Below are 25,828 nucleotides of genomic sequence, written 5' to 3'. Positions count from 1 at the left end.
TGTTTAGCCTTCAGCTCTGCCTTCCTGTACTTTGATATGCTGTGAAGCTCTTGATGCAAACGTGCTTGTTTACAGTTAGTTTTGATGTGAAATAACCTGTCTGATCTAAAATTAAGATCTCAATATGTAAGGTTTAATATGATTGTTACTTCCATTGCTAGATTTGCCTGTTGTTACTTTTAATTGGGGTTCCCCACAATAAGTTTCACAGAGTTCCCAATAATACATTTTATAGACTGACTACCGGAATGCCACCGAAACCCGATAACATTTTCTGAATGGCGGGTGGGATGCGGAGACCAAAATATATAAACTTTATTTTACAACATTCAAAAAATCATCTCCCGTCCCGAAGATGTGGTGAAAAACTGTAGCATCAGCGCTAGGTGGCAGCAGAGGACGGCGTCTACAGAATACAATTAAAAGTAGATTTTTGAAGGAAATTAAATGTAATAAATTCTTTCTTTCGTGAATGTTGGAAAGTTTTTTTTTTAAATGACCGTTCGTAAAGCAGCACAAACACACATTTTCTGTCTTACCTCTCAGTTCTCTTTGTTTCACACTCCACTGGGGGGCTCATTTCAGAAGCAGCTCCCCCCATTTTTGTACTGATCCAGACCTGATGACTCCTGCTGGGGCTTCTGTGAAAATGAAATTGCTGCACCAAAATTGCACCAAACTGTGAACCTAAAACGGAGGTTTGTACCGAACCATGAGTTTTGTTAAATATATAGTGGAAATACACTTAATGTAAATCTTATCTTGGACATATGATCACATAGCTTAAGCTTTAGGCTAATGTTACCTGCATGGCCACATTACTGTTTTGCACTAGTCTAAAAAGATCACACTGTAGATTGTCAGCAATTGGTTAGTTATTATTCTTCATTGTAGTTACATCTATGACCAAGCAGTAGCAGCACTATGGTTTGTAATACTTGGTTTATGTCGGCCTCAGCTGGGGCCCCGAATAACTTGGGTCATCCAATACATGATCAGTGTCGGTTCATGGGTCGATTACAGCTTGGCCCACTGGGTCAGGGCACAGGGGCCCCAAGGCCTTAGGGGGGCCCCGAGTGAAGTCTCCCACCTTGTGAAGAAAGTCCATGGCCATTTTTAGATGAAGATGTCTGGCAAAGAGACAGTTTTCCATTGTAAAGTATGTGAGCTGTATCTGACCTATATCCCTGCTGACATGGACCTGCTTACTAACACAGCCAAGAGACTGACCAAACCCATCTGGGTGTGTCACCACTATCTGATTGGTGGAAATCAGGGGCGATTTTAGCCCATTTTTGGGGGTGCTTCAGCACCCCCAAAATGAATAAAAGCACCCCCAAAGATTTCTAACTTTTTTTTGACAGTTCATGCTGTTTATGTGAGACAGTATTAAAATATGAAAAATCATTCAGATGTAATATTTTAATAACTAGTATAGATACCCCCCCCCCCAGCCCCGAAAAATGGTTCGTTCCAGCTTCACTCTCCGCTACTCTGACTCAGTGTTGCCAAGTCCGCTTATTATAAGCGACTTTGGGCTTGTTTTTTTGTAAAGTCGCTTACAAATATTGATAGTCGCGGGTCGCGTTTTTTTGGGCTTCTTTCTAAAGTGTAGTTGCTTATTTGGGCTTGATCCCAGCTCCATAATAAGTTATCAAGCAGATATTTTCTATATGTTATTTAAACCATAGACAGATATAAACGATTTAAACGTAGGAGTTTGTCTAGACTGTTCCCTCTGTCCCTCCCTCCCCTTTCCCCATACACACAGGAGACAGCAGTTTTTCCCCACCCACATCCTGCTTCTAATTGGCTCTGACCCAGATGGCAACGAGTATTAGCCAATCATAGGCAGGGCAGGGCAATCTGTTTTTTTCTGGTTAGGAAAACGTCAGTGAGTGAGTGACTCACTCACTGACGTTTTCCTAACCAGTCAGTCACCATCATCAGTCACAACTCGCGCGCATTCATTTAAACTTTAAATGAATGCGCGCGAGTTGTGACTGATGGTGACTGACTGGAATGTAGGATAGTTTTTTTGGAGGAACAAATGCCCGGGACAAAGTGGGCGAAATACGGCAAGAGATATAACAATCTCTTATATATTTATCAAATATATTTATTTTTCTCTTCCCTGAACCTAGGGGGGCTCCGTAGGAAAAGTCGCTTGTTTTGGGCTTGTTTTCACAGGCCTGGTTTCACAGGCCTGGTTGTTTATTTATCTCGCGAGATCTGGCAACACTGCTCTGACTGGCTCCAGCAATGGTGGCTGAGACGCATTGGAGCGGTGGTGTGAGTACTTGGCTTAAAACAGGACATGTTAGCTGCATTTAACCTTCAGTAACTCTTTCTTTATATAGTTAGGTAGTAGGAGTCAGACCATGTCTCTTATTAGCTGAAAAACATTACCCCAGGGCTCTCAAGTGTCACGCATTGAGAGTGACAGTCACTCTTTTCATTCTTTTGTCACGCACTCCCGCCACACATTGTATTTCTCACGCGGAAAAATTATTTGTAGGCTAATATGCCGCAGAGCCCAATTTTTCCCCAGACCGCGGCACAGTAGCGCCTCACTATAAAACAAGCGTGTCTCCGCTGGAGTCTAATGGTGCGTTCGTTTTTCTCTCGGAACTCGGAAATTCTGAGCTGAGTGACATTATGATACATTCGATTATTTCTCTCCAAGTCGGAACTCGGATGAAACACGCCTCTTTTATGACGTTGAAGTCGGACAAGATTTGCCCCAAGAGCCTGTCACTTACCAGCCAATCAAAAAAAAAGAAAGGCTCTACACAATAGCCAATCAGAAAATAGTACTATTGTATCTGGGTAGAATACAACACAACAACCAATGAAAAGGCATCCTGTGGAATGTCACTCTTGCCTGTCTTCAAAACTTGACAGCCCTGTTACCCTCACAGGTAAACTGCAGTGTTGAAAACACGTTTTCTGACGATGTTTGCTACCCTACAATCCGCTGATTTTTGAAAATAATAGACCGAGGTGGCAAGGCAGGACCCGGTTTCTGTGCCAGGGATCTATGGGCTTTCTGCCTTGCAGAAAATCAGCAATATTTTGACCGTCCTGTTGCTCCCATTGAAATTTATATAGCCTAAATAGCCAAGCTATTACGTCGTTCCCCATTCCACAGACAAAGAAAGACCTTCGCCGCTTCCTGGGGATGGCGGGTTATTACCGCTGTTTCTGCCGAAATTTTTCGGATGTCGTTTCACCCCTAACCAATTTACTCCGTAAGGACTACCAAGTGAATTGGTCTGCTGAATGCCAATCTGCTTTCGACTCGGTAAAATCTCTGCTTACTAGTTCCCCCGTGTTAGCTGCCCCTGACTTTGGAAAGCCTTTCAAATTGGAGGTAGATGCCAGTGGTACTGGAGCCGGCGCTGTCCTTCTCCAAGAGGACGCCGCGGGTTTAGACCATCCGATTTCATATTGGTCAAAGAAATTCGTTAAGCACCAGTTGGGATACAGCACGATAGAGAAAGAGGCCCTCGCGCTGTACTAAAAACTTAAATTGCCAACCATTTTACCAGTCCTCTTTGAAATGGAACGAGAGAAGCTGGTTATTTTTTCATGTTCCGAATATTAAACCTAAGGTAGCTAACTGACTGGATGCCCATTAACTTTATAACTTCTGGTGTGTGTGTGTGTGTGTGTGTGTGTGTATTTTGCACAGAAAGACAGCCAGGTTCATAATGGATATAAGGAAGTTTTTTCAAAAAAAGGACGGGCATTCAGGTAAAAGTAGAAGATCATGATCTGTCAATCAAGAATAATGTTGGATCAGTGTTTAAATAGTCATATATTTTATTAAATGTACACGTGGTTTGGTTATTTGCCTTTTGATTGAAAGTACACTGAGAGGCAGGGGAAAAGTCTCATTGTGACGAGTAAAGTGTATCTTGCCTTGCTGGGCAGCTCTCTGGGTGCTCAGCACCCCCAAAGCTCTGAACCTAGAATCGCCCCTGGTGGAAATGCACAGAAACAAGAAAGATCCAGTGATCTACATTTACCTTAAACTTAAAAACTTTTAAAAATTCCAACCTCTTTTACTCTTACGTAATATAGAACAACTGAATGGAATGGATTCGTAATGCAAATTTATGCAAGCTAATGCTAATTGTGCTTAGCACAATTTCTTAAGTCTCATTCTGGATTTCTGTGACCCTGAATAGGATAAGTGTTTACAGAAGATGGATGGATAGATGGATGGATGGATGGATATTCTGGAGTAGTTACTTTTCATTGGAACACCGGGGTGTGGCTTATAGCAGTAACTTGCTGACTAACCACAAGCACTGGAACTGATTGAAGTTATGCGGAAGTGCTGGGAAAAGAGATACAAGCACTGGAGCAAAAACTGAGCAGATGGAATTATTTTTGGAATTAATATTTGGAATTATTAATTACAATGAATCAATGAATGCCTTTTTGCTTCTGTCCCCATATTTCTCAAAAGTTTGTGCCTGTGATTTCTTAATCTGCCAATGTACTGGTTAGATTACCAATACTGCCGGCTGATATTTGAGCTCTATCAGTATTCAAAGTTAGTGGCAACAAAGCTAAAGAAACAACTACAAAAATAATGGAGATGATTACATTGGTGGGTGGCATGGTGGTGCAGTGGTTAGCACTACTGCCTCGCAACAAGAACATCTTGTGTTTGGTCCTGGGTCCTTTCTGTGTGGAGTTTACACGCTCACCCTGTGTTCATGTGGGTTTTTGCCGGGGGCTCCAGTTTCCTCCCATGGTCCAAAATTATGCAGGATAGGCTGATTGGCAAGTCTAAATTGTCCCTGTGACTGTTGGCACCTGCCCAGGGTTGGTTCCTGCCTGTGCCTGTTGTTCTTTGGATAGGCTCTGTGACCCCAGTTGGGATTAAGTGGTTATGGTGATGGATGGATTGCAGGACTTTGTCAGCCCATTCACCAATTAGAAGAGGCACCAACCCATGACATGTTTATAATTCAGTAGTAAATCTGGCCTGTAGGTCGAACTTTCATGTTCCACACAATAATAAATGATGTAACATCATTCCAATAATCTGCACCGACAAGCTCAGCAAGTTTCTCAGATAGCTGATGCCCTGGGCTTCCTGTAATGAACATTCACCATGACATCAAAACTGACGGCAAGGAAGTGCTACGAGTTTCATACAACCGAGAATCAGAGATTCAGCTACAAGTAGGTACATGCGGGATGGGGGGGTGTCCTGCCATTTAGCCTGAATGACTGAACTGAAAGTGTCTCCCTTTTGAGGTCCTAACTGCTCCTTTCCAATCACCAAATTAAAAATCACCCACCCATCGAATTTTGATTGCATTGAAGAAGTAAAGTTAACATTTGATACTTTAACATCAAAGCCATTATTTCATTTCAGATCCATTGTGAGTGTATTTTTCATGCTGCTTCTATTAATTTATATACAGGTATAAAAATAAAGGTATGAGACCTGCCATTTCTACTGTATTTTCTGTCTAGATCTTTTATACTTATAAGCCCACGCATTATCAAATTCTGCCTTACAATAAATTTTATTTTTAAATTAGAAAAAGACCTCTACTGAAAAAATCTATGTTGTTTTAACTGTCTTGCTGGGAGAAAAAACACAAAATAATATCTTGGGCTTTGGGGTTGAGGTTCGCTGTTTTTATAGGCCTGCCTGAATTTTACCTTTTTTGTCCAAAAAACACAGGGTTCTGCGTGAGCTACAAGTTAGACTTTATTTATTTAATTATCCTACATAGCTGATAGGTATACATTTTTTAGTCAAAATACCGGCTTTAACGCCCGTACCTGCCAAGAAATTTGTTTGAGAAATTTGCCGATCAGACACCAGTGTTGTCAAGTCTCACAAGACAAACAAGCAACCTCACCCCTGACAATCAAGCCCAAAATAAGCCCACTCTCAAAGTAAGTTGGAGAAATCAAGCCCCAAAACCAGCCCAATACACACGACCACATGGAACACAGTCAGTCTTCTGTCAGTGCTTTTCAAACCAGTCATGGGGACAGACCGCGTTTCTGCTCCCTCTCAGCTCCCAGTCACACCTGTACCAGGTAATAATCTAGCTTCTCCATAGTACCTGCAACATTAAATCACCGGCGCCGCCACTGTATATAAGTGTGTTATACATGCTTATTTTATTATTATATATTATTAAATATCTTACCTTGAAATATGAAATGTCTTTATATTATTCCAGAATCTTATCCGTGTTTCTTGACAAAATGCAGACTACAACTTTAAAATACTTTCACTTTTATTTACACACAGCAGGAAATAATCACCTTCATACCAAACGTGGGAGCGGTCTAAGCAGAAACGGACACGGACTCAGTGGCCCGGCGTAGGATTTTTGGGGATATTATCCATGTCACTTAATAACAAGTAACAATAAGAGAATGGGGACAAGCTCCCGCCGGCATATAATTCTGTCATAACGCACATTATGCTTTATATTTGTACATAAAAAATGCGGTACTGCAGTAACACTTAAGTCATTAACAAACTTAAATCATTAACACACGATCTTAATCACGATTCATTATTCACATTTGTCGCCGTCATACGGCTGCTTTACACAGATCCCTCTTTCTATTTCCATTCATAAATTCTCTATTGAGAATCAGTGCAGAATGATTTTAATACATTAAACGCTAAAACTATAGGGGGAAGCTTAAAGTGGTTTAATATCCTAAAGCAACATCTACGGAAAACTAAATATCTCTCAGGCTTAGCTGGTCGTACGTACATTCTGCCAAATGCTTGGGACAGTAATCCAGGGCTCCCTCACCCTCTCCTGTTCTCTGTCCTCTTTCCCAGTTTAGTCTGATCTTGCTGTTCCTCACATTAAACAAATGCTATTGAATTGAATTGCCCTGTGTAGGATGGGGGAGGCAGACTTGCCCTCCTTAGCTACAGTAGGAAGTGAAGCTGCTGCTCTGCCTTCTTGGCAGAGGAGGAGGTGCTGAGGGACCAGGTAAGGTCAGCTGGCAGGTGCAGCCCAAGGAATCTGGTTCTCCTGAGCGACTCCACTGCAGAGCCCACAATGTGCAGCACTGGGTGGACAGCATGGGCCAAAGCAGCAACAAGAATTGGCAGGTCCTGCCAATTTAGTTTCAGGAATATTCAGGCCCGTGGTTCCTCGATGAGGGATTGAGGCCAGTCCTCGATCTTGTCCGGATCTAGTCCCATCTGGCTCCACGCTATGCTACATTGTACCCACTTCTCTTGCAGGATTCCTTTGTCCGTAACAAGCAGAGAACTCAGCTGCCCCACATTGGGCACCAAATTGTCGTAGAAAACTTATAAATCAACCTCTCTAATAACTCTAGTTAAGTTAGTCACTTAGAATAAATTGCTGGACCTCTCAGTTGGTGAGCAAAATTATATATTTTATTCAAGCAATCCAGCAAAGTGCTCCAGTCACACTCAGTACCCCGAGCACAAAGAGCAACCAGTTGATAAACCATAACACCCAATTCCCTATAAGGACTTCTAAACCCTAATTGGTCACAAAACACCAACAGACCAAGCTCAAACATATAACACATTTCTCCTGCTCTGTTGGTTCACCTTGGTAGCAGGTACATCCACCCATTTTGCTCAATTTCCCAAAACATGTCTCGACTGCTAGACTTCTACTTGCGATATGAATATAGACGATTTACTGTAAATACTTGGTTAATGCATGACTAATGTGATAACTACTTATGCGTTTGAACTACCGCATAACATATTGCATATGATTGCGACTACTTTATAACTACAACGCTCTATGCACCAGTTGGGGCAGCTTCGAATCCCTTCCTGCTGGTGGTCCCCCCCCCTTCCCCCCTTCTCCGCTGCCGGTCTCTCCAAGGTCTTCAGGGCCTGCGAAACTGACCACATGCAGGCTACTGTGAGACAAGGACACACAGTGTCACGCCCAGCTCCGGACGATCCTCCTGTGTGCCACACCCCCTCATTACCTCGTGTTAATTCCTGATTGTTCTCACCTGTTTCTTGTTGATGCCAGCTTGTCTTGTGTATTTAGTCCGCTTCTGAGTTCAGTCCCCCAGATTTGTCATTAACGTTTGTAGTGTTGAGTCCTGTAGATCCCGTTCATCCAAATAAACCCCGTTTTACCCGACTTCCTGGCTTTGCTTGCCTGCTTCCCCGCTGGCCTGCAGCCCACTATGTGACACACAGTACTCAAAACAATCTATTCTTGCCTGAGGCACAAGACATAACAGACCCAATATGCCTCTCCTGGACCCCGATGTCCAATTTTTTTTCCACACAACTGATGCAGAGTTTGAGAGCTTTTCAGGAATTCAGTGACAAGGCAGAAAATCTCATGATTCTGACCTTAAATGTTTATTTAGTCCATACCCAAAAGACTATCATAAACAGTGAGGGGAAATTTTAGATAAGCAAGTGTTAATAGCGCAGGTCAACATGTCTGAAAATTTTCAGGATACTGTTTGCCTTTGCTAACAAGGTGGCTGCCTGTGTAAATCTGGAAGAAGAGTCAGCAGAATATACTGCAGCATTAATCGATGATATAGTAAATCACACTTCTGAACCAGTCACAGAAGAGGAAAGCATCAGTTCCACAGAATCCACCCTTAAAGGTGATTCGCTAAAAGGCGTTTATAAACACAACACCTCTGGTCTTGGTTTTCAGATGCTTTCCAAGAAAGATACTTCTGTGGTTTCAGAACTGAAAAACCACAGCAACACACACAAAAGACACAATAAGACAGTGGAACAGAAGATAAGACACAAAAAGGAATCACTTGATACCAAAGAACTGGCTGCCTGTCTACAGGAGGGGGCAGTTTGTACTGAAGCACAGGACAGCTATGCAGAAGAAGACATTCACATTGAAGAACAGACATGCTGTTTCAACAAGGAAACAAAATGTCCAGAGGAAAAATATAACTGCAGCAAAGAGGAAGCTCTTTGCAGAGAAGAACATGATCACTGTTTGGAAAGCAAGTCGACTTCTGTAGAAGAGCGAGATGGATTTGCTGAGGGAGAAACTAACTGCTTGAGGCAAGTAGAACAGAACAATATTTCTGCAGAAAATGAAATTGTTTCTGCAGAATGGCAGGATGGTTGGGGAGCAAAGCATGTTAACTGGCTGGAGGATATGGAGCGCGATGGGGAGAAGGACAGCTCTTTTGGATAGAAGAGTATGGAAAAGCAGGCAAGTTTTGAAGGAGAGAAGATTAGCTATGGACAGCAAATCGGAGCTGGAGAAGTGCAGACAGACTGTGAAGATAAGCAGGCTGGCTCTGGGGCAGAGAGGGACAGTGATATAGAAATAAAGGACAGCTGTGACAAAGAGCTTTGTGATGCAGAGCAATTGCCAAGTTCGATCAGCTGCACAAAAGAGGAGGCTTCCTGTATAGAAGGAACCTTGGTATCAACTGAAGATGCTACATATGACAATGAGCAGATGATAAGTGAGGAATATAAAGCTTACAGAGAACTGAGGAGAAAAACACAGAAGTCAAACGCTGTAAGATACCGGGAGACATCGGCTAGTTCTGAGCAAGAGCTTGATAACTTTGCAGAGCAGACTAACCATGTTTGTTTTAAAAAACTTTCACATGTCGGTAATGCATTAGACCAGATTACCCTGGTAAAAAATCAGGATAGTAATGTAAGAGAGGCAACACACCATGGCAAGTTTTGGGGGAGCCATGAAAAAAGTCAGGTTAGCTGTAGAGAAAAGCAGAGTATGTATGTGAATAGACCGATAAACGTACAGTGTTCTACTGAACACAGTAATAGCGTTCATCACTCTGCCCAGATAGATGTGCCGAAAACCTCAATAGCTGATCATCTAACTTATGTTTCTAATATTTCCACTGATCAAGCTAAGATTGAGGAGTTCATGAGAGAAACCACTGAGGTTTGCCGGAAATGTGTCGATAAGAGTGTGGAGGAGATCCATTGTGTCATGAAGAATAGTGAAGAGCAGAAACCCAACCAGAGGCACGGGAGCTTCAGGGTGTCTCAGTCTGTGAAGACACTCCAGTCCTTATCAGACACAACAAGCTCACTATCATCCTCCTTAGCTTTTAGCTATGACTCCAAAGGTACCTTAAAGAAGGATCATGAAGGAGCCAGAGTCAAGTCAATTAAAGAAATATTTTTAGCTAAAAGCAACACTAAGATCCACTATGATCACAAACAGCTTCCAAGTCCTAACACATCAGATTCATCCGACTATGTGCCAGAGATGTCAGACAGCGGGGGAAGCCACACACAGACATCCACTAGTGTGTCCACGGAAAGTGGCGAGGATGACTGTGGTAGGAGGTCTATCGCGAAAGGCTACGTGAGAAGGACAATCGAGAGACTCTACGGGAAGAGCGAGTTGCTGTTGGGATGAAAGGCAAACGTGAAGAGAGCTCGGGAAATAACAGCGTGGGCAGTGAAATGTCTGCATCCCATGAAACAAAGACTAAAATAACGACTGACCTGTCCTACTTCAATGCAACCAACAGCTCTGATGTTTCTAACGATAACCCACAATGCATTGCCATAAATGGGCAGGTGGAAAGGAGTGCTGATGTCCTCAATGAACGGGGCCTTCCGGGTAATCAGCTCAGCAGAAACCCCCCCAGGGAGACGCTGGGGACGCAGAGAGGTAAGGAAGCGAGACCCAATGAAAGCAGGCTGGAGAATGGGGATGACGAGGTACCGTATTCCCATTTCGGAAACCAACAATCAACTTTGGCTGCCGTATCGTCCTCAGACGTTGTGGAGCTTGTTGAGCCAGAGATTCCAAAGTGTATCTATTTCAACCTACAGCACGGCAGCGACTCGGACCCCTTTCAGGACGACCTGAGCAGCAAGAGCCAAAATGGGGCAAAAACTGATGATACAGCACTAAAGAGGCAGGATCCCAAGCCGGCTGACGGGAAGCCAAAAATGTGGGGGGGCCGAAACGGCTTCCTCCCCCAGCCCCCGGCAGTGTTCAGAATGCCGGACAACAAAGTGCATCCTGCACCCAGGTCAACGGCGGCCCAAGCTGTCGTCTTACAGCCACCCAAGAGTGATTTCAACAGGCCGATTGACGAGCAGGACACTCTGGAGATGCTACACTTCATATGTGGACAGCACTGTCCGATTCTGTAACCTGATTGTGCAACGGTGGCAGCTACTCGTTCAAAAAGAGCCGACAGCGAAGACTTAGAGCGAGAGTCACCTGTTTGCTAAATGCTAAATGGAGCGAATCCATATCACTAAGCACTATGAAGTCCTGCAGATATTTGGTGCCTGACCTGTTTTGTCTGTATACTTTGATTGAGCTCTTCTATAAAATACGGAACGATTTTTTTTTTACAACTTCAAATGTGCAAGAATTCACTGGAAATAGAAACCTGCAATTGTTAAATATCTAGAAATATGTGCTTTTTATATGAATTGATTTGCTTTACTTATTTTATTCCTTTATTTATGCAGGCTTTGCCAGGTCTAAAAATATTTGCAGAGCATTTTACGTAAGAGTTTATATAAATGTGAGCAATAAAAACAATTGTTTATCGGTTTTCTTTTTCACTCAGAAACCAACATTCCCATTGACAAAATGTATATTTTGTTCAGAAAAATCTAAGTATGTTTTTTTTGTTGGTGGTTTGAGAATTTTGAAACATACTGTACATTAATATGATGCTAACTTACCTAGTTCTTGTATAGTTTTAAAGTAATTATCATTTATTCATTATATATTGGATCTGGATGCGATTTCTCATATATAAACTTACCTATTTCTTGGAAATTTGAAAACAGACCATTATCAGATATATTCTGTTATATGGGCTGGCGTGTAGCTCCTGTGTCCGGAAGGTTGTGGGTTCACATCCCACAGTTGGCAGAGTTTGAACCTACTAGCTGACCCTGCTCTCAGATCCCAAGCTTATCTCAGTCTTTTGGACATTAAAGTCTTCTAGATATGTGCAATGTGATATTCACCACAGCAGAACATCACCATATTACAGCAGGTTTGGTTCTGTACAGAAAGATCACTGTAGCACTGGATTTGATGATACTGTGTTAGATTGACATGCATAGACTTTTGTCAGCTGGAATTCACCAACAATTTTTTTATTTTACTTTACTGTTGGATAAATTGTAATATTAAGCCAAGTCTTTGGTTTTTGCAGATAAATGAATTTTATATGTTGTTTCTGTTTTTGCTGTGTGAAAGGGCACCTTGCAATGGTCATATTCCCCACAGACCACACAGCAGCCATAGTGCATGTGTTGTGTTGGACCTCAGAGGCACCTTGTCAGGGGTCATGGGAAGGCGCGTTCCACACCGACAGGCTCCAGTATGAAGACCAAGGAGACCCTCTGTGTTTCTGAACCTGGGGAGCACAGGGTTAAAGCAGGGGGCACCATGGGCTGCACACACTCACATACATTGGGAATGGTGTGTGGCTTGGTGGGTTAGGAGAGTGCGCTTGGTGTCAGAAGGGTGATGGTTCAAATCCCATAATCAACAGAATAAATAAATAAAACAATTGCTTCAGTTGCTGCTCCTTCCTTCCATGAGATGAGGTTAAGTCTGATACAGAAAACTAGAGAAGTTTTGATAACATATCAGCTCCTGAAGACTATTGTGCAAAAAACTGCAAAATTTGTCTTAAATGTGATATAAAAGTAAATGTTCAGCTGTAGAACACATTCATCTTCCCAAACACAGTCCCTTCCTGGCTCTGTTGTGAGGTGGCACCTGGTCCTCACTGATGGAGACACTGACATGGATCTGGCCCCCGGAGATACAGAACCAGCGGAGCCTCTGAGTGGGAGGACGCTGCAGATGAGGCCCCTGTCGTCGTCACGGAGTATCAGCAGGGTGGAAGTCGATTGATTCTGAGGCCTGAAAATACCCACAGAAACCTGCTATAACCTGTAGCTTAAGGGGGCCTGATTACAATACAACATTACCAGTCTGTTCAGCTAATCTATGCACAAAAAAAGTTAAATTAGGTGATTGACTGAGACTGAGAAATGTGCACTTTGGAGAGTGGGGTCAGGCATTGCCAGGGGGCTTTAGGGCTTTTGCTCAAAGAGCCAACAGTGAAGTCACTCTACTGACTCTGGGATTTGAACCAGCAACCTGCTGTCTGAGGGCACAGAATCCTAACCCTCTAAGCCAGGGCGCCTCCAGCACCATGTTTTTTGTGCACAGATACCCCATAGCTGGGATGAGGATCTACAGTACAGGCTGTAGAGTAAAAATTACATATTATTACTCTATTATTAATTAATGACAGGTCTGCATATGGAAGCGCAGGTGAGCAGATTCCCACCACAAACAGTGACTTTAAGTAAGACAGCAGGCAGAGTGGAATTTAAATGCGAACGTTAAGGTCACTTCAGATTTAGTGCAACATTAACTCCCCAAAAAAGTACAAAATGTTTGGTGAGTCACTCTGTGTGATTGTGAACTCCCAGAGGAGCTACAAAGACGCCCAGATACAGCTTGATAAATGAGCTGAGGAGATATAGTGAGGAGTGTGACGGCCACTAGAGGGAGCTCATCCACCATAATTACTGCTGACCCGGCTCTGTAGGCGTGACTCGTTTGGTTCCGCACGTCCTATTCTGTGCCTTCAAACAGCACTGGCGTCCATCCCCAGACCTGTTTTGTTTTCCTTTCATCCCAGACACACACAACAGAAGCCTGGTTTGTTTGTCCACCGGTCTGGCCACCTCTGTTATTGTTGTGTTTTCGTTTGCGTCGTCCTGTTCCCACCCGTCCTTGTCCGTCCCCGAATAGGGATAGAAAGCCCCCAGATAACATTGAAAGGTTGAAGGTCATCTTCACTCAGGAATCAAAAATTATTTCTAATCGACTGCATAAAAAGGATTGAATAAGATAAATAGCAGATTCAACAGAATGCCTATTTTAATGGATTTATTGCTAGTTTATTCCTGCCGCGGTGGCATGATTGGGCCTGGGGGGTCCTGGTCCCACCCAGATGGTCCCACCCCAGGCCCAGCAATTCAGCGTCTCTTCTCTTACTGCTGGTCCTCATGTCCATTTTTATAAAAGTCAAAAGATAAAATGCACTTCCTCTGTCTGAGGGGAAAATTCTAGATTAACAGGGACATAATGATGGGAAATTTACTTGGTTCTACCAAGGACTGACCCCAGGGCTACATGTAAAGCAGATGTGAAAACTGCTACACTATAGAACCAGCAAAGAATGTGTACTTCATCCAACAGACTTTTAGACAGGCCAGGCTTAATCTAGCCTGCAGGTTTTTCTAGCTTGTACTGAGCAAATCGACAGCCCAGAATTTTCTCCTTTATGATACCAAGCCCGCCTCTTTGCTCCCGCTGTCCAATCAGTGCAGAGATGGGCGGGCCACTGTAGTTGACAGGAGAATGACAGGGGGACAGACATGAACACACAAGGCCTCTGCTTAAATGGCTTACCCTGCATAATCCTCTGAATAACTCTGTCATTTGGAGAATCCACTTATTATGTATGCTGACAATTCATGAGAGTGTTTATCTATGGAACATGAATTTAAAAAAGGTTTGTGCATGACTCAGTAAATCAGATCTATGTGTCGTATTGCTGTCTAGGTGTTGAGCGAAATTGCTGACTAATATTCTGCTTCATTATTGACAAGCTAACACAGAAATTTTATCCAAAGCAATGCATGTTTTTGAGAAAGAAAGGTCAGCCAGTCCCTGGAACAATTATGAGTTAAGGGTCTTGCTCGTGGATTCAATACAGAAATCACACTGTTGAGTCAAGGATTTCAACTGATTACCTTCTGGCAAAAGATACAGCATCTTAACCTGCTGATTGTACACTATCCACAACATGAGGGCCCAACAGTGATGGTATCCCACTGCTGACCATGGAATCTGAAATGTACCTTCCGATCACAGAACCTCTAACAGCTCCACTGCAATTTGAACTCAAATCACAAGACTCAAAGCCCAGGGTGCTGCCCATTACACAGATAATAAAATACTGTATCTGTGATGTTGTAGTTTCAGTTTGTCTCTCATGCAGAATGTTCAGATGTCCTTCCTGTGTTTGTGTGTACTGGGTACTGTGGTTTCTTCACACATGGGTTGTTTATTCTTGCACATCAAATAAAAGTGTTACAATTGGAAACTTCTATTTTATAATATAATGCTTGGGGTTGATTGTATGCGGACCGAATATAGGGGAACACAGAATGGAATTAAGTGATGTAGGTTAAGGATGTGTGCGCAAGGTTAATAAATTAGAATCTGTTTATAAAGATCTATCACAGACTAAGGTTAGTTGAGCTAAATTTGGTCAGCCTCAAGCAAAGGAGACTGAGGGGGGACATTATCCAGGTCTATAAGATTCTAACAGGTTTAGATGCTGTTCAACCGAATAGTTACTTCAGCATTAGTTCAAATACAAGAGCTCGTGGCCATAGGTGGAAATTAGCGGGAGAACATTTCAAACTGGATTTAAGGAAGCACTTCTTTACACAGCGTGTAATCAGAGTATGGAATAGTCTTCCTGATAATGTAGTGCAAGCTGAATCCTTGGGTTCCTTTAAATCAGAGCTAGATAAGATTTTAACAACTCTGAGCTATTAGTTAAGTTCTCCCCAAGCAAGCTCGATGGGCCGAATGGCCTCCTCTCATTTGTATAGTTCTTATGTTCTTATGTTCTTATTTGGGGTCTTGGGCAGCTGGAATCTATGTGGAAAAATCCTAAGAGCCTCCAGCTTTAACAGCCACCTACAGTGCTGCATAGCTGAGGGAGACCCACACTGGACAGTGGTGCTGCCCAGTGAGGAACTAGCTTTCCATGGTCTGGACAGCTACTTCATTTCTGATGGCAGACTCACCATTACTCTCCAACACTACATATAAAGGTTCTTTGAATTATGAAACATTTCATCTTAAACTTTGTCTAAATGCAAAAATGATAATGTTTGCATATTGCATGTATAAAGGTTTTGCTTTGTCATTTGTAGAGCACCTTATTGATGGTGAGACCCTCCTTTCTCTGGGTGAGCGGAATGTTTGACAAATTATTCCCCATCATCAAGACACAAGTGGAATTTCGTTGTTCCTAAATATAATTATAATTTAACCTTTATTGTCCCTCATGGGGAAATTCTTTTCATACCTCCTTCAACTTTCTCTTTGTATAACAAGCTGTCTGTGAAGGGCAGCCACCTGTTGGGGTGCCCAGGGAGCTGGGGGTTAAGGGCCTTGCTCAAGGACCTGCAGACATGCTGAGGCTGGGTTTGAGCTGGTGATTTTGTGATTACAAGCACACAGGCTTAGCCTACTGAGCCACACGCTGCCCCAATATGCTAATTTTTTAACTTCACCAAATGTTATTACTTTTACTTTAGAATATATTTTATCTGGTTAATGTTTTGTGGTACGTTAAATAATGACTTCAATAAGAAGTCAGAGAGTCTCGACAGGTGCTTAAGTTTTTCCCTTTATTTGAAGTTTCAGACAGCGACAACTCTATCCGTCTCGTCAGGTATCTTAGCACCGTGAAAACTGTATTGAGACGTATACACAACATTTAGCAATCTAATTCACGCAAATACAAACTTCAATAAACACAAACATAGCCATACATCTAATACATAAATACAAATTACAATCATAATTATAAAAAACGTACCTTGCTGCGCTCCCCAAGGAATGCAAATATATTGATATAACAGTCCTTTTCTTTATACAAACGAAGCACAAATTAAGCCTCCAATACAAACAAGCAGCTTCCCTCATTTACGTCTTTAAACTACCTTTAAAGGGACCTCCTTTTATGCAAACTACGGGATCACCCGCAGGACAAAATTCAAAAGCGCAGGTACGCTCAAATTTTATCCATAAATTCACATACAACCATACTAAGCACATACAGAATAAAATATTCATACATGAATTAGAAAATCAATTAAACATATATATATAATTTTACCAAAGCAAAATAGCAAGAAAGGAAAACACATACAGGGACACTCGCGGTCCGTTACAGATACTAATGTGATTTGTCACGTTTTTTTGTTTTTAACTCTACGGATATTTCTTGCTTTCGCAGTTATGTCTCCCGTCTCCTTTTACATGGTTATTATATATGCTGATTTAATCTAATCGTGTTAGTTATGTTCATTTACATTACAGTGTATTCATTTAACTGTATTACATGATTTATGTTACTCATTTAACTCAGTTATGCTTTGAGCAGCACTGAACCAGGACAGTAATTAGGTACAATAGGAAGCTTTTATTGTCAATGTACAGGTAGCAAAAACAATATATAGACATAAATATATAAAATGTACATATAAGAGGAGAGGAAAAGCCCCCCAATCATCAGGATTATATTTAATTACATTTTAATCAGAAACAAATACACTTATTTTACGTTTGTGCACCTTGCCGAACCCAGTCATTAATTTTAATCTAATTTACATCACACTTCAGACAGAGTGAAAAGGGTTATACTGGTTAAAAAGCAGATATTTTACCTTTTTTGCCATAGAGAAGCAGCGACATGTGACACTCTGATACGGTAAAAATGATTCCTCCAGCACACAGTGAGCTATCCCAGCATGCACAGGGACACGGAGGAGTTATAAACCCTAAACCCTGGGCAGAGGGGTTCAGTGAATGAGGAGGTGAAGCTGTACAGGAGGGTCAGTCTATCAGAGGAGACTCTGTAGAAGGACAGAGTACCAGCCGCCCAGTCCAGATACACTCCTACTCTGCGGGAGCCTGAGAGCTTTATGGGTATGAAAGTCTGTTTATTATTGTGACAGACAGAGCAACTGACAGGAGAGCAGAACAGACTCCATGACTTGTCATTGTATCCAAGCCCACAGTAAGAACTGTCTCCTTTCCTCCTGATTCCTTTATAAGTCACTCCTATCCAGGCTACATCTCCACTCCACTCAGCCTCCCAGTAACAGCGACCAGTCAGACTCTCTCTGCACAGAACTTGGTGCCAGTAGTCAAATCTCTCTGGATGATCAGGATATGGCTGCTCTGTCCTCCATGTCGCCTTCCTGTTCCCCTCTGACAGAGACAGGCGGCTGTTTGCTGTGTTGGGGTCCAGCGTCAGCTGGCAGGAGTCTGTAGGCAAGAGGAAGAGCGATTAATCCCATCACGAAGCCCAGCATCTCCATCATTATCACTGTCACACCTCACACACTCACTAACACAGAACTCGCTCCAATACACACATTTCATTCCCAATATACTCATGTAGCCGCCCGAGTCTGCGGCGCTCCGGCTGCCCCCTGCGCTGTGAGACACGCCGCGCTGAGAGACTCACTGGGGACCGAACTGCGCTTTAGCCTGAGCTCTATTATTCTGTACGATACACAAAATATAAAAACGAAGCAGGAATTCAAGTATGTGAAATACCTCGGGAATTGTCGGACGCCCGCGTGACGCCGGCGGAAAGATGCGCGTGATGCTGCGCGTGTTAAACTAATATGCTTAATTACAGGTAAATAAAATTATAAACAGCATTCATCAAACATGTTAAACATGAAATTGTACCCAACGAGTACCAGTATAAGTTAATTTAGCTTTGCTGCAAAATAAGAACTTGCTTCAAACCACTTCGGACACATACCTCCCTCCAGCAGCGTTCAGAGACTAGTGATGTGTCGGTCGCGAACGAGCCGTTCAAAAGATCCGGTTCCTGACCGAGAGACATTTTCAGAAAGCAAAACGGCTCCGCGGCTCAACGCTCCACTCTGCTCTGCTCTGACTGTGACTGAAGTCGTGCGAGCCGCGCGACCAATCACGTGAAGAGTCAGACAAGGTTCATACCATCAGGTTAAACGTAGGGAGGGGCGGGGGTGCGCGTGCTGACGGTGTACAGGTACAGAGCAGGAGGAGAGGAGAGGAGGAGAGAAAGAGAGGGAGTGTGGTGCGCGAATAGTAGGTAAGATGAGTGACAACGGAAACGAAACGACATTTGGATGCATTTTGATAGCTATGATAACTCAAAGGCAGAATGCACAGTTTGAAGATGAAGCTGTCATTTCGAGCAGGGTCCACAAGCAACCTTCTCAGACACTTAAGAACTGCGCATCCAACAGTTCAGATGGAAGAAAAAAGACAGGCTAGCGTGCTGCTACTGCCAGAAGCCGGATCAGCCCGTCTAAGCTGAGGCAATTAGCCTTTCTGCCCCAAAGGAAATGTTAAAATGTAACACTGTTAGAAAGTTGATGGTTGTTATAATGGACAGATACAACTAAAACTGTTGGATACTGCTGTTTTGCACGTTGTAATTTATGTATTTTTATTTTTTTATTAGTTATTTAAGTTATTTGACTTTTTTTTGTTAGATCAACCAGAAAAACAACTTTTCCACTTATAAAATGTTCAATACATGTGTAGTAGTGTTTGATGTTTTTACATTTAGTCTTTATACCAAACATAATGTAAAATTATGGTATTAAGGAAATTATAAGGTTTAGTACACATATCAGTCATGGGTCAAAACAGCGCTGAATCTGGCTGGACTGAAGTGATAAAACGAAGAGCCGTTTAGGAGCCGGAAGAGCCGACTCTTCTTGGTGAGCTGAGCCAAATGATCCGGCTCATTAAAAAGGCCCGAAACTCCCATCGTTCAGTGTCCCAGCCAGTTTGGGGAGATTACTGATGCTTTCTTACGAAAATACTAACAAATGTCAAAAAAGATTGTATTTCTACAGATTTTCCCAGACTATTTTTTATATAAGGAAGTAGTCATCTTTAAATCCAAACCAGCCCCTATTTTAAAAACACACACAAACACACACACACACACACACACACACACACACACACACACAATAATTATGCGAATGGTATCATAAAGTAGTATTAATGATATTAAGAATAAAAAAAAACTTACATTTCTGGAACCCTGGTCTGGTCCTGCACTTTCCACTGTGATCCACACTATAGCAGAAGCAGAATGACATAGAACTGCTGTATCCATTTATTTAATTGTTGCATTTTCTCCACATACACAAGTCTATAGCAGGGACAGACACACATTCTGTACTCACTTCAGTTTCTCCAGTTTAAAGCTGGGATCCTCCAGTAGAGCAGAGAGCAGCTTCACTCCTGAGTCTCCTGGGTGATTGTAGCTCAGGTCCAGCTCTCTCAGGTGTGACGGGTTTGACCTCAGAGCAGAAGCCAGGGAAGAACAGCCTTCTTCTGTGACTCTACAACCTGACAGCCTGCAGAGAGACAGACAATATCTTTCCATTAAATAAAAACACCTCACCACTATGAGTATTACTTTTAAGTAAATATGATGACTCCAAATAAGATTTCAGTAATTACAGATTACAGTGTGGAATGCCCAGTAATATTGACCTCAGTATCTCCAGTTTACAGTGTGAATCCCCCAGTCCAGCAGAGAGCAGCTTCACCCCTGAATCCTGCAGGTCATTGTCACTCAGGTCCAGCTCTCTCAGGTGTGAGGGGTTTGACCTCAGAGCTGAAGCCAGAGAAGAACAGCCTTCTTCTGTGACTCTACAGAATGATAGCCTGCAGAGAGACAGACAATATCTTTCCAATAAATAAAATCACCTCACCACTATGAGTATTACTTTAAAGTAAATGTGATGACTCCCATTAAAATTTCAGTAATTACAGATTACAGTGTGGAATACCCAGTAATATTGACCTCAGTGTCTCCAGTTTACAGTGTGAATCCCCCAGTCCAGCAGAGAGCAGCTTCACCCCTGAATCCTGCAGGTCATTGTTACTCAGGTCCAGCTCTCTCAGGTGTGAGGAGTTTGACCTCAGAGCTGAAGCCAGGGAAGAACAGCCTCTCTCTTTGACTCTACAGCCTGACAGCCTGCAGAGAGACAGACAATATCTTTCCAATAAATAAAATCACCTCACCACTATGAGTATTACTTTTAAGTAAATGTGAGACTGCAATACAGATTTCAATAATTAAAGTTTATGCTGTGGAATAATCAGTAATATTGACCTCAGTATCTCCAGTGTACAGTATGAATCCCCCAGTCCAGCAGAGAGCACCTTCACCCCTGAATCCTGCAGGTCATTGTCACTCAGGTCCAGGTCTGTCAGCTGAGAGGAGTTTGATCTGAGAGCTGAAGCCAACACTTCACAGCATGTCTCTGTGAGATTACAGCTGTTCAGGCTGGAAAAGGAAACATACTAAGATAAAAATACATACACCACACAGGTATATCCAATACCAAAATAAACATTTTTATTTTTAAATACAATAAGTGAGGCAGCATATGCTTCAAAAGGAACTAGACAATCCTCTGATGTTCCTCATGTTCCCCGTCATGAAGAATACAGTGAATACTTTCAATTCGAGGCACAAATACCATGAAAAGTGTAATGGGTCAGGACTGGATCAATGTATTCAGATGAATAGATTTTGGTACAATACAGCTTCTCCTGTGAGTTTACTGTGTATTTTCACTCTCTGCTGTACATTTTCATACGTCATACATTCCCAAATCCTGCTCTGTATTGTCCTACAAGAATAAGGACATGAGAGTGAACATGCTCTAAAATCCAGATATTTAAATATATCAGTTATTTTGCTGTTTCCCTGTCCTAGTCAGAAACACAAATAGTTTTTACTTGAGACTCCCTAGCAGAGATAAACCTGCTGTTTAATGACCCTACAGGGTGAATTACCCTGAGACTCTGTAATATATGCATAAGTATTTTTATAAAGCTCTGAGCAGCGCTGGGGCTCAGTGATCAGCACTACAGCCGACCCAGGGGTTCTAGAGTTTTGGGTTCAGTTCCTGCCTGGGATATGTGTATGTGCGTGTTTATGTGGGATTTGAATGTCAAGAAGAGCTTAAGTTTTTTTTATTCATTAATTTTTATATGACTTTTGAATTGCTGACACCATGACTGAAATCCTTATTTTGTTTTGCTGTACCTGTGAACTTGGTAAATGTCCAAAACACTAATGAAACAATTATCAATCCTGTCAGATAGGGATGAAATAGCAAAACTTTATTCATCTCCCTGGTAAAGTAGTTCTGTCGCCTCTCTGATCTCACTCTCTCTGACGAACACATACAGGTGAGAGTAAATTTGGAGGTCAGAGTGCAGGGTTGGGTAGCATCCAGCGCCCCTGAAGCTGGGGGGTAAGGGCCTTGCTCAAGGGCCCAAAACCAGCATCACTCTGCCAGCCAGGTATTTAAACCGGTGACCTTCTGACCACAAGCAGAGTCTCCAAACCCACTGAACCACACACCACACCAAGAACGTTAAATATATATACATATCCTGCAGTATCAAAATAATTCCTGCAGAATCAAAAATTAATTCCTCGGTGGTCTATATAAATATATTCTAACTGTTTTGATAAGATATAAAAGCAGTATCATGAATAGCATCTGTACTTCTTTAGCAACAGACGGATGTAAGATCACTTACAGAGCTGTCCTAGATTTCTTGATCACAGGCAGCAGCCTCTGAAGACCTTCATTTGATCTGATATATTTCTTCAGATCAAACACATCCAGCTCCTTATCTGACATCAGTAACACAAAGGCCAGAGCTGACCACTGTGCAGGTGAGAGGTCTGCTGCTGAAAGACTTCCTGAACTCAGGTATCTTTGTACTTCCTCTGTTAGAGAATTGTCACCCAGTTCATTCAGACAGTGGAACAGGTTGATGGTCCTTTCTGCAGATAAATTCTTCTGTATTTTCTCCTTGATGTACTGGGCCGTTTCCTTAATGTTATGTGAGCTGGGACTAGTCTCTCCCAGTAGTTTTTGTAACAGAGTTCTTTTCTGGCCCAGTAGCCTTTGTAACAGAATCTCACTGGACTTTGTTGAGAGGCCAAGGAGGAAGCGGAGGTAGAGGTCCAAGTGTCCATTCTTGCTCCTTAATGCTTCATCCACTGCAGTCTTCAGTAGGTCAGCTGATGAGTTTGACAGAAACGCATATAAAGCAGCGAGATACTCCTGAATGCTCAGATGCACAAAGCAGTACACCTTCTCCTGGTACAACCCATACTCCTCTTTAAAGACTTCTGTGCACACTCCAGAGTAAACTGAAGCCTCTGTGACATCAATGCCATTCTCTATCAGATCTTGCTTATAAAATATGAGATTGCCTTTCTCAAGGTTATGACAAGCCAGTTTACCAAGTTTTAAAAGAAATTTCTTCCCAGATTTGGTGTATTTATTAAGCTTGATTTTATGTTTTTCCATATACTTGTCACTTTTTAAACTCACTTGAAAGATCAGGAAGTGTGTGTACATTTCAGTCAGAGTCCTTGGAATTTCTCCACTATCCATCTCACTATAAAGCCTTTCAAGGACAGTGGCTGAAATCCAGCAGAACACAGGTATGTGGCACATAATGAAGAGGCTTCTTGATGATTTCACATGTGTGATAATCTTACTGGCCAGACTCTGATCACTAAATCTCTTCCTGTAATAATCCTCCTTCTGGGCATCATTGAAACCTCGTATCTCTGTCACCTGGTGGACACACTCAGGAGGTATCTGATTGGATGCTGCTGGCCGGGAGGTTATCCAGAGGAGAGCGGATGGAAGCAGATTCCCCTTAATGAGGTTAGTCAACAGCACATCCAGTGATGTTTTCTTTGTTACATCAAACCAGCTCTCATTGTTCTGAAAATCTAGAGGAAGACGACACTCATCTAGACCATCAAAAATCAACAAAACTTTGTATCTACACAGCTCAGTGGATTCAAGCGATTTCAATTCTGGGACAAAGTGGTGAAGCAGATCAATCAGACTGTATTCATCCTTAATCAAATTCAGGTCCCGGAAAGGAAGAGCAAATATGAAGTGAATGTCCTGGTTTGCTTCTCCATCTGCCCAGTCAAGAATAACTTTCTGCACAGAGACTGTTTTCCCGATACCTGCGACCCCTTTTGTGAGTACAGTTCTGATAGGTGTCACACGCCCACGTAAGTGTTTAAATATATCATTGCACTTGACTGTAGTATCTTCTGTTACCCTTTTCTTGGATGCTGTTTCAATCTGTCTCACTTCATGTTCATCATTGACTCCTCCAGCTCCCCCTTCAGTTATGTAGAGTTCTGTGTAAATCTCTTTGAGAAGTGTTGGCTGTCCTTCCTTAGCTTTCCCTTCAAATACACACTCAAATTTCTTCATCAGGTTACATTTGATTATGTGCTGACACTGTGACAGAAGATGCCCTGAAATTAAACGAGAAAAAAACATTTTTTTTACTCAAATATCCCAAATTACATCAAGATAAATAAATGATAAACTGAAATGTAATACACATTTTTTCATAAACTTTGTTTCTGTGGTAAATCAAACACACTGAATGAGGTACAGCTCTTACTCTTCTCCAGCATGTCAGCGAGATCATTTTGCTCCATGGTCCTCAGGATGTGCAGTGTGATCTTCAGAGCTCCCTCTCTACCACAGGTCTTCTGCATCTGACCATCACTGTCCAGGTCATTGTCCTCCTCCAGCTGAGGCTCAGAGCATTCTGGGTCATTCTGATCCAGGTACCTTTTCAACTTCATCAGCTCATCCTTCAGAAACGTTTGAGCTTTTTCCTCCAGTAACTGAAATGAACAGTTACAGTTTAATTATTATCACTCCTGGCACCGAATCATTTTATGATTTCACTTGTGAATTAGTTGTAAATATCAGTCCTTTGATAGATTCAATGACTTGTTGTATATCTGCAGAAGATGTATGTCAGTTTAGGTGAAAGTTTAGAAAATATACTTCAGTAATAAATGCACACCTTGAAGATGGATGATAAGTCTCCTTTATGTGGGTGTGAATTACATCTTTTCTCTCGGCCCCTGTGAATAAAACACAAATATCCATCCATTAATCCATCCATCCTCCAGCCATTTATCCCGGTTTGGGGGTGGGGCATGGTGGGGGGGTCTATTTCAGACAGCAGAAGGCCTAGGATACGGGTTCACCCTGGGGGGGATTCTAGTCCATCACAGGACACAGACACACAGAGGCTGTCATATGTCATGGGGAATTTAGAAAGTAGCCTAAACACGTGTTTTTGGACGGCAGGAGGAAACCCATGTGATAGAGGGAGAGCGTGCAGCTGCAGACAGACAGGGGGCTCAGCCTCCAACACTGGGGGTGTGAAGCCACAGCGCTGCCCTCTGTGCCGCCGCTAAAATAGGCATTTTATGGAGAGACAAAGGTCCTGCACTGACACTGACTACCACTGCTGCTGCTGGGGGAATAATAACCTACATTTGTATTTAAATAGATGTAACTATTTAAACACTCACAATATATACAACAACAAATGAATACAGAAAACATACTAAGATCTCACAGTGCTTTTTTTTTTTCCTTTATAGGCATTTAAATTTACAAAAATGCTGTTTTCAAAATGTTTCTGTTTTTCTTGCAGTGATTTCTTTGTTCTGCAGACTCCATCGCAAAATGCAAAAATACACTGCCCGGCCAAAAAAAAGGTTCCCATTTGAATTTAAACCGGCAAATACTTAAAAAGCCAATGACTGGATCATTATTACAGCTCAGCAATGTCATGCAGCAATAAAGTAAAGTCAGTTGAGTACCTGAATCTACTGACTGGCCAGGTTACACCTCCATCCATCATGAATGGATTTTTTCTTTCCTGATGTCATGGGCATTAGGGGTGTAACAATACATCGATTTGTATCGATATATCGATTCAACGGCAAATGATCCGATGCATCGATGTGACCGCATAAATATCGATTCATGCTTTTTTATTTTCTCGCCTGTTCCAGTATTGTTTTCATGATCCACTCCGAAGTATACATGGTC

The 25,828-nt window shown here is 42.3% G+C and overlaps 1 protein-coding gene and 2 long non-coding RNA genes across 9 annotated transcripts in view; 1 reads left to right on the top strand and 2 right to left on the bottom strand.

Moving 5' to 3' along the window:
- Positions 1-25,828, bottom strand: part of LOC140588901 (NLR family CARD domain-containing protein 3-like) — a 97,501-nt gene that overhangs the window by 27,533 nt on the left and 44,140 nt on the right. Inside the window, exons 1-3 of one of the 7 annotated variants that reach the window (XM_072711538.1) lie at positions 6,192-6,245; positions 939-1,130; positions 540-687 (exon numbers count right to left, since the gene is read on the bottom strand). The exons of 3 other annotated variants lie outside the window; for them this stretch is intronic. In XM_072711538.1, the coding sequence (XP_072567639.1) occupies positions 540-601 (62 nt within the window). In that variant the 5' untranslated portion in view covers positions 602-687; positions 939-1,130; positions 6,192-6,245. Of the gene's footprint in view, positions 1-539; positions 688-938; positions 1,131-6,191; positions 6,479-25,828 lie in introns of those variants that run through there. 3 more of the 7 variants (XM_072711539.1, XM_072711537.1, XM_072711536.1) reach the window with 3 other exon arrangements.
- LOC140588947 (uncharacterized) lies at positions 557-5,476 on the top strand. Its single transcript, XR_011990176.1, has 2 exons — positions 557-698; positions 4,194-5,476. It is a non-coding gene; the product is annotated as an uncharacterized lncRNA (long non-coding RNA).
- Positions 16,479-18,776, bottom strand: LOC140588945 (uncharacterized). Its single transcript, XR_011990174.1, has 2 exons — positions 18,646-18,776; positions 16,479-18,137 (listed from the first exon to the last, which is right to left on the bottom strand). It is a non-coding gene; the product is annotated as an uncharacterized lncRNA (long non-coding RNA).

This window comes from Paramormyrops kingsleyae, chromosome 4 (genome assembly GCF_048594095.1).
Source record: "Paramormyrops kingsleyae isolate MSU_618 chromosome 4, PKINGS_0.4, whole genome shotgun sequence".
NCBI classification, from domain to species: Eukaryota; Metazoa; Chordata; class Actinopteri; order Osteoglossiformes; family Mormyridae; genus Paramormyrops; species Paramormyrops kingsleyae.
Note: the sequence above shows the minus strand (reverse complement) of the source record. Positions and strands in the feature narration are given on the sequence as shown.